Source organism: Stenella coeruleoalba, assembly GCF_951394435.1.
Source record: "Stenella coeruleoalba genome assembly, chromosome: 3".
NCBI classification, from domain to species: Eukaryota; Metazoa; Chordata; class Mammalia; order Artiodactyla; family Delphinidae; genus Stenella; species Stenella coeruleoalba.
In genome coordinates, this window is record NC_137148.1 from 147,777,028 (window position 1) to 147,785,970 (window position 8,943).

At 51.1% G+C, this 8,943-nt stretch overlaps 1 protein-coding gene across 1 annotated transcript; it reads right to left on the reverse strand.

Moving 5' to 3' along the window:
• Positions 1 to 4,498: 4,498 nt before the first annotated feature.
• On the reverse strand, positions 4,499 to 7,609 carry DUSP1 (dual specificity phosphatase 1). The gene is made up of 4 exons (XM_079917273.1): positions 6,992 to 7,609; positions 6,571 to 6,716; positions 5,984 to 6,203; positions 4,499 to 5,559 (listed from the first exon to the last, which is right to left on the reverse strand). The coding sequence occupies exons 1-4, from the start codon at positions 7,356 to 7,358 to the stop codon at positions 5,189 to 5,191; spliced, it is 1,104 nt and encodes a 367-aa protein (XP_079773399.1). The 5' UTR covers positions 7,359 to 7,609; the 3' UTR covers positions 4,499 to 5,188.
• Between the last annotated feature and the right edge of the window lie 1,334 nt (positions 7,610 to 8,943).

The following is an 8,943-nucleotide window of genomic DNA, read 5'->3' on the forward strand; positions in this document are numbered from 1 at the left end:
CAATTTGCTGATGAATCAAATACAGGTTATGAGAAAATGAGAGGAGTCAAGGATGGCTCCATAGTTTTTGACCTGAGCTAAGGGAAGAATGAGGTTGCCATTAACCAAGATGGGAAGAGCACAGATGGAGCTGGTTTGGGGGTAAATCAAAGGTTTATTTTTGGAATTGCCAAATTTGGAAGTCTATTTGATAAAGACACGGATATGTCAAGGAGGTTATTGGATATACAAGTCCGCAGTTAGGGGAGAGGTCTGGGGTAAAGATTAAAATTTGTTTCCTTTCTAAAATCTTTCCTTTATGATGATGATGGTGGTAGTGGTGATGATAATAATTATGGGTAAAATGGTTAACACTTATTGTTTATTGTGTGTTGAGTACTGTGCAAAATATTTTGTGTACGTTATTTCATTTAATATTAACGACTACCATGTAAAGCAAATACTTTCATCACTCCCTTTTTAGAGATATGAAAACTGAGGCTTTGAGTGGAGAAGTAATCTACCCAAGGGCATACAGTTATTACTTGTTGAGGCATTTGGAACAAAGTCCCAGAATTTTGGTGGTATTATTCGAACATCTACTGAGGACTTTCTAGGGGATAGTCACTCACTCCTTTATAAAGAAGACATATGTAAGTACCTGCTGCTCCCTAACCCTTGGGATAAGTCCTGGGGCCCAGAGATGGGGCAAGACAACTCACTTCTCCCTGTTTCCTTTCACCAGGACACTCTGGGGAGGCGCGCTGCTGCTCAGGTGGCATAATGCGGACAATGAGCCTTTCCCAAGCCTCTCCGATGAGCCCAGAGGCCTTTCATTTAATTCTTAAAAAGCCTTTGAAGGTCAGAGGTTATTGGCCCATATTACAGATGGGGAAACTGAGGCTTAGAATTTGGTAACTTACCCACAGTAAGTCACAGAGCTAACAAGTGGCAGAAGCAGATCTTGAACTCAGGTCTAGCTGGCTCCAAGTCAAGTGCTCTACCAGTCCACAAAGATCCCTCTCAAACGTCAAGTCTTTAGTGCCCTCCTGGCCTGGAACCCTCTTCCCAGCTTACCTCTAGGTAAGGCAACTGGGCTGTATCACTCAGGTCTTAGCTTCTCCAGTCACCCCATCAGAGAGGCCTCCCTGATCACCAAAATCTAAAGGACCCCCCCCCTTTAATATCGCACCTTCAGAGCCTTCATTCTTATCTTCTTTCTTAATTATTTATTTACACACGCCAACAGCACCATTGTTAGCTACTTGAGAATAGAAACTTTGAAAAAAACGTAAAAAAAAAAAAAAGAATAGGAACTTTGTCTAACACCAAAGCATCCCTGGGCCTACAGAGAGTCAATAAATATTTGTTGAATGAATGAACGAACGAATGAATGGACTGCTGCTTAGCCTAAAAAGCCACAGTCAAGAAAAAGGTGGTTCTACCGTATTTCCCTTAGCAGAGCACAGTTGGGTGCACTGTGGCGCTAGCAACCGGCATACCCTTTGTTCGCCGAAGGATGAGGACACCTCCTGAGCCGATAAAGGGGAGCAGAGGCTTGGCTGGACCCAGAGGCTGTTCTCCAACAGGTTTGCCCTGCAGGGCCCCAGGAAAGTCTCCATAAGTGGTCAGCCCTCCCACCTGCTCCCCAGAATGCAGCCTGCGGAGAAAAATAGCCCCGGGTGACCTGGGTCACCCGTTGAGGTGTGGGAAACCTGAGCTCGGCCCGCGCGACCTCGGCTTTGTTTGCCTCTGTGTATGGCAACCAGAAACCACCGAGCCTGCAGTTCTCAGAGGCCGCCTCCCGCACCCCGCACCCCCCTTTATGTTAATCTCCTAAACTGATTTGTCAGCAGCAGGAAGTGACATGACAGCTTTCCTCACAAAAGGGAAACTCCTCCGCGTTTCCATGGGGATGGAGGCTACTGTAGGATCACAGATTTATATAATCTTAAAGGGGTACACGCAATGACGTCATCCACCAGGGGCCAGGGGAGGGAGGGAGCGAGGGAAATGGAGGCCGGAGGCTGCAAGTTCAAGGCCAATTAGCTGCGATTTGCAAAATTCCAAGGAAAAGACAGGATGCAGTGGAAGCACTTGGGGTTGGTAGTCTCCTAATGGAATAATGGGTGTCTGGAAACCACCAAAAAGCATAAAGTATGCATTGATGCGTATTCTACGTACTAGAATTAGAGGGCTGGGAGGAAGCTTACCCATTAGATCCACTGCAAGGTGGTCATTTTATGGGTGGGAAAACTGAGACCCAAGAACCGCTAGAGGTCATTAGGAGAGGGGAAAGAGACCTGAATGTTTCTCCAGTGCCCACAACATGCCAGGCACTTCTACATTCATGAGCACCTTTCCTCCTCAAGTGAAGTAGGTTTTATTATCTTCATTTTACAGATGAGGAAACCGAGGCCCAAAGGGATAAATGGCTTTTCCACTTTGATATTATGGGGTAAAACCATGCTGACGTCTGGTTAGCTACAAAGCTCATCTTTTCCTCACTCCCACGAGCTGTCTTTTGGACTGAACTAGGGCTTTCTTCCCCAGTCTTCTTACAGACCCTTGTTCCCAACTTTGCAGTGCCGTTTACTTGCTGTATGACCTTGAGCTACAATTAGAGGGTTGTCGCTTCACCTCTCTGAGCCTCAGTTTCCTCCTCTGTAAAATGGATGTTGCTTTAAAAGTTAAATTGGAGCATCTGGAAAGCACTTAGCACAGTGGCTGGCACAGGGCGCTAACTCTAAAATTGACAGCTGTTATTACATTCTCAGTATTAAATGATCGAGATGTCCCTATGTCAATCTCCCAGCTGAGAAACAACATTTTAATAGCTTAAGCATCTTTCTTCTCATCTTAGGCACTTTTTTTCCTTCCTAAGAAAAGCACTCTCAGGCCAAAACTGACATCTTCTGGAGGGCCTGAGACCAGGAATCGGATGCATGGGGAGGAGGGGTTATCACCCTGGCTCTCCAGGGCTGGCAGGAGGTTAAGCAGCTTGTGCTGGGAGAAGTCAGTGAATTGTTTTCACTGGCGGCTCCCTTAGGCAGCCACTGTATTTTTCCACTGTGTGGATCACAGTGGAGATGAATGTTGGTCCAGCCAGTGCCTGCCAAGCAGAAAGTGATGGCCCGAGCCCACGGGGATGTCAGCCATGGCATCTGCCACGGACCCGAAGTCGCTGGTACATTTCCACGAAGGGAGATATTTGCAAGAGTAGATTTCTAGGGTTTGATAAAAACACTGGGTATGGTTTGTTTTGAAAGGCGTGAACACACTTGTCATTGGAAGCCTGGCCGAGGAAATGAATTTGCCAGCCCGGGGTAAGTTCTTAGAACATGGAACACAGGGATCTTTCAGGCCCTGGGAGTCAGGTGGTGCACCAGTGCAGAAAGGTCAAGGCCTTGAATGATGGGGCTGGACCAGGACCACTACTCAGAGCACCCCTAGAAAAGTAAAGTAAGATTTTCGCTTTTCTGCTTCCTACAGCACTTTGTCCAGAAACAAGTAAAGGAGTGCAGGGGCTAAGGGGCCAGCAACCCAGGAGCGTCACTGTTATTTAGTTCAACATTAAAGACTGGATTATGGGTTGGTAGTTAATTATACCTTCTCTGCATTGGCCTGTTTGGCAAGACAGAGTGAAGATCGAGACTATTGGCCTAGAGCAAGTCAGATTTAATTGTCTATCTTCTTCAACAAAATTATGAAAGCAGGGCAGCAAGTGACCGGAAGGAGGCGGCCACCAAAAATGATGGGTACGTGTGCAGAGGTGCCTAGGGGATGTGCTCCGAAACAATAATGGTCAGGTTGGGGGCGGGGATTTCTGGTGACTGGTCTACACTGTATTTGCTTATAGTGCTTGGTATTCTTTTCACAAAAAATAAAGGTCTTTTCAAAGGCAAAAAAAAAAAAGCACACAGGAGAAGCCAGTGATAAAGCACAAAGCACATAGAATTAGGAAACAAAACAGATGTAGGGCCCAATTCCCCGACTTGCGCCACTTAGCTATGCTGGGTCTCACCATCTCCATTTGCAGATCTTGCTGAGTTGTTCTAGGGTCAGTCAGCACACCCTGCCTTGCACATAGTAGAAACACATTTATAGCAAATGTGTTGAAAAACTATCATCCTCGTCCCTTCAGCAGAGATCAGAGAGGGGAGGGAGGCTTTTTATGGTATCCTGGGGAAGTTATTAAATGGAAAAAGCAACCAAGTCAATGGCTACTTCCTAGTTTTGGCTCTGGGGACACTTGAGGGAGACATGATGGGAAGATACATAGGTGGACACTTGAATCCAATACCAAGAGCTCAGCTCCAGCACCTATGTTTTTCTGTTTGTTTTTTTATGATTGATCACACTTCTCTACCATCCTTGCAACCCAGCCATCTTGTGGGACTGAGGAGCCACCGAAGAGTATGGGATCAGATGCCAACACACATTCTGGAAGACCCTGTTCTCCCCTATTTCAGTGGTGGGAGAGGGATCAGTGGGGCTGCCCAAGAAATAAAGCATCAAGTTTTCAATAGAAAGGCCATAATTTATTCTGTTGTATAAAAAAGTCATCCTTACGTAACAAAATGTCTTCTTAGAAGAAGAAATATATTATTTCAGGTCATAAATAATCAGCAAACATACAACTGTTGGCAACTTAAAAACAAAACAAAACAAAACCAACACTGGTGCTTTCCATCAGTGCTGAAAACAAACCTGCTTGGGCTGTATTTACAGGATATTACAGTACTCACAACAGAAAATTGAGGTATTTGGTTCTTCTAGGAGTAGACACTGACATTTGTGAAGGTGGACCACCTACACAAAAATAAATAAAATAAGGTATATTCTCATATGTATATGTGTCGTCGGGAATGGTAATACTGGTAGGTATGTCAAGCATGAAAGTGTCTTCAGAAAACAGGGACAAGCAAAAAGAAATCGACTCACACGCTGAGTCCTCTCTCTTCTGCCCCATTTTGTCATAGGGACTTTATGTACCCACTGTATGTTGGTCCCGAAACCTGCTGAGTTCAGCAAACGTCTTGGTGCTAAGTCATCACTACGACCACTCAGGAACCCAGTGGAACTCGGGTGAAATTAAATAAATAAGGACCAGCCCTCACAAGCTCCCTTCCCTGGAGTTACTGCACTTCCCCTTTCAGGAAGGAGCCTGGAGTCCTGCTGGGTTGGGAGGATCACCTCCTGTGGCCTTTTAGCAGCTGGGAGAAGTGGTAATGGGGCTCTGAAGGTAGCTCAATGCACTGTTCGTGGGGTGGACGGGGATGGAGACCGGGAAGTTGAAGACGGTGGTGGTGGAAGTGCCGCAGTCGAGCACAGCCATGGCGGGACTCCCCGCCTCTGCCGAGCAGTGCGGGGCCAGGACCTGGGACTCAAACTGCAGCAGCTGGCCCATGAAGCTGAAGTTGGGGGAGATGATGCTCCTCCTCTGCTTCACAAACTCAAAGGCCTCATCCAGCTTGACTCGGTTAGTCCTCATGAGGTAAGCGAGGCAGATGGTGGCTGATCGGGAAATGCCCGCCTGGCAGTGGACAAACACCCTTCCGCCAGCGTTCTTGATGGAATCTGGAAAACAAAGTGCAGTCGGTTACTTGAGAGCCCAGGAGAACAACCCCAACCCCAGGAATAGGGTGTCTAAGGAATGTCATGTGTGTCCTGTCCAGAGATGGTCAATATCGCCTCATGCCATCACACGGACACTGTTTGTGGAGGCAGTGTGGAAAAGAACAGCAGGACATTTAAACCCAGACCAGGCATCACCACTAAGCAGATTGCTATTGCACAAATCAACATCCTGAGATCCAGTTTGCTAATCTATAAAATGGGACATCGAATCTATATTTCTCAGAGATGCTACCCACACCAGACTGACACTAACGTCTAGAGGAAAGCTTAAAAGTATGTCACTCGGGTTCTTGCCATAGAGTTTAAGCTCAGTGACTAAAACGGAAGGAGTGAGGCAGAAGTCCCAGGCATCTGTTCCATTTACCTATGAAGTCAATTGCCTCGTTGAACCAGGAGCTGATGTCCGCCTTGTGGCTGTCCTCCACAGGGATGCTCTTGTACTGGTAGTGACCCTCAAAATGGTTGGGACAGTTGGCTGAGACGTTGATCAAGGCAGTGATGCCCAAGGCATCCAGCATATCCTTGCGAGAAGCATGATAGGCACTGCCCAGGTACAAAAAAGGCAGGATCTCCACTGGGCCACCCTGAAATCCAGAAATATCCAACACTTGTCAAGCTTTATTCAATGTCACTGCTGGTGCCCACACCCACAAAAACTCCCTGCTGGAAAAGTCAGTTTCAACACTGGGTGAACTTTGTAGCACGCTGTTAGAGTATAAATAAATAGGGGACTAAACCCATTTGCCTAGGCAGGGCCAACAAGTTCATTTCTGTAGTGCCAACAATTAGAGACCCAGCTCCATCATACCACTTAACCATGGGATAAATAATATCCCCGTGTCCCCTGTTATAAATAGAGCTGCTTGTCGCCTTCTATATTCTCACTAGCACTGCTCTTCCACCTTTGCCAGCTGTTCCTTCTCCCCTCGGGCACGGCTCCTCCCTACTAACCTGGTCATAGAGTGGGGTGCTGCAGGAACTGCACCCGGATTCGGCGCTGTCGGGGACGCTAGTACTCAGGGGAAGGCTGAGCCCCATGGGGGTCGACTGTTTGCTGCACAGCTCCGGGCAGGAAGCAGAAAAAGCTTCATATCCTCCTGGGAATAAAAAGAGACATTTTTTTCTGTTAGTACCGCCGAGACAGGGCACCTTCATACAACTCCCCCATCCAATAGGGCTGTAAGTTTATCCCAGAGAGGCCCAGGCGAGTCTTTTGTTCCTAGTGCCAAACAAAGTCAACAAGTTCCCACAATGCGACTCAGGCGTCCAAGCGCTCCAGGTGGGGCAGCCCCCCAGGAGCTGAGGGCCAGGGGTCCCCGGACAAGGCGGCAGGGGGCGTGCGGCCCGCCCCTGAGCACCCCCGACGGCGTACCTTTGAGCAAGAAGATTTGCGCACCGCGCGCCTCGCGGCAGAGCGCTCCGGCGGCCAGAGCCAGGGTGCCGTCGCGCTTGGCGCAGTCCAGGGCGGCGCTGCGCTCGTCCAGCAGCACCACGGCTTGGTAGGCGCCGGCCAGCAGGCGGCCGCGCAGCTCGGCGTTGGGCACGATGTGCTCCAGGCCCATGGCGCCCTTGGCCCGGCGCCGCACAATGGTGCTGAAGCGCACGTTGACCGAGCCGACGATGTGGCCGGCGTTGAAAGCGAAGAAGGAACGACAGTCCAACAGCAAGCACTGCGCCGCGCGCTCCCGCAGCAGCGTCCGCAGGCCTCCGGCGTCCAGAGAGCCCACTTCCATGACCATGGCCGGCCCCAGCGCCCCCAGCGTGCAAGTCCTCCTGTGCTCTTTGTCCTGGGAAGCCAAAAGTAGAGCGATGGCTTTCGAGGAAAAGCCCGACCCCGGTTTTCTTTGCGCCAAACCCCAAACTGCCTTTGGACTGAGCGAGGGGTCGTCGTGCGGGACTCTAGACCGCCTCGGTTTCCTTGCTGCTCTCCCGACTGCTCCTCCGGCCCGCCTAGTCCCTACAGCCCCGACGTCCTTCACAGCGAGCCCGACCCGGGTGAGCGCGGTTATATGTGGCCTCTCGGCTGGCAGGCGAGGCGGGGCGGGGAGGGGCGGGTCTCGCCCGATCGGGGGGAGGGGGTTTGTTTGTTTGAATAGAGATCACGTGACCGGTGCGGTGACGTCACCCGCCCTGCCGGGCTTGGCGCCGGAGGAGCCAAAGGCAAAGACGTCATCTGCCTCCGAGTGGGGTCCGCTGGCTGCGCTCTGGCTCCGGCTCAGGGCCCCGCCAGGCCATCCGGCCTGCGCCTGGCGCGTCCCCGGGGACCTGGCCCGCGCCGCTCTCCGGGCCCAGCGGGGAGGGGAGGGGACGGGCACTGTGCCAGGCGAGGACTGACCTCCCGGGTGCGAACGGCAGGGAGATCCGGCCGTTTGCCACCGGCCTCCGCCTCCCCTCCCCCTTCACCGTGTCGCTTCCCAGCGCCCCCTCCGCCGCCCACCGGAGCGGAAAGGGGTTTCCTTTGTTTTTGCATACACGTGGGCCCCTTTCGCCCATTGCCTCGTACCCAGTTGGCGAGGAAACAGGTTCCCAAGGAGAAGCGATTTACTTGCCCAGTATCACACTGCTAGGGGTGGGGCAACAGCGAGGCGCCTGAAATGAGGGCTGAAGACAAATCCGTCCCAGAACTACCGGGCTGAGTTGGGGTGGAGGTGTTCGGGGAAATATTCTCCCGTTCCCCACACTTCCCTGTTATTTAAAATGTACATTTAACGAGTAAAACGCCTTCCAATCGAATACCAAGCGGAAGAATCTCATTCCTAGTCGTGTAGTCCCTAGACGATTGTGAGCCAATGGAGCGCAAGTCAGGGGGCTGAAATCAGGGTGAGGGGTCGCAAGGTGCGGTTGTGGATTGCGGAGTTCGGGGTTTAGGGAAGCGACCCCCATCGCGGCTCGACAGCGCCCCACGAGGGGCCGCCAGACACGTTTCTGGCTACATTTGCCTAAGACTGAGCGGCTCCATCTCTTTATGCCCCAAATATGTACTGATTGAGCGCCTACTAAGCGCTGGGCTCGGGGGCTGCAAAGGGGAACGGGGGCCGGGCGCAGCCCCCACGCTCTGCTTCTCACCATCAATATGGGCCGAACTCGAAATCCAATCCTACAGTGCTTTAAGAGGATTTCCAGGACCTGGACAAACGTTTGGGAAAACCCCACGCGGTCACCCTCGTCCTGGGCTCTAGTGACGCCCCCCTGGGCGGCGGAGCCCCTCTGCAGCAGCACCAACAGCGCTAGGTACACAAACATAAATATTGCACCACCGTGCTGGGGTGCCGAATCAGGAACATTCTGTGGTTTCTTAGCCTCTCCTCCGGGGGAGGGGGGCGT

Bases quoted from the DNA above. Each gene is read 5' to 3' on its own strand.
- DUSP1 (XM_079917273.1), bottom strand. From the start codon at position 7,358: ATGGTCATGGAAGTGGGCTCTCTGGACGCCGGAGGCCTGCGGACGCTG. The intron at 6,717-6,991 runs GTACGCCGTCGG...TTTTATTCCCAG, and splicing joins GCAAATCTTCTTGCTCAAAG to GAGGATATGAAGCTTTTTCT. The intron at 5,560-5,983 runs GTAAATGGAACA...TTTGTTTTCCAG, and splicing joins CGAGGCAATTGACTTCATAG to ATTCCATCAAGAACGCTGGC.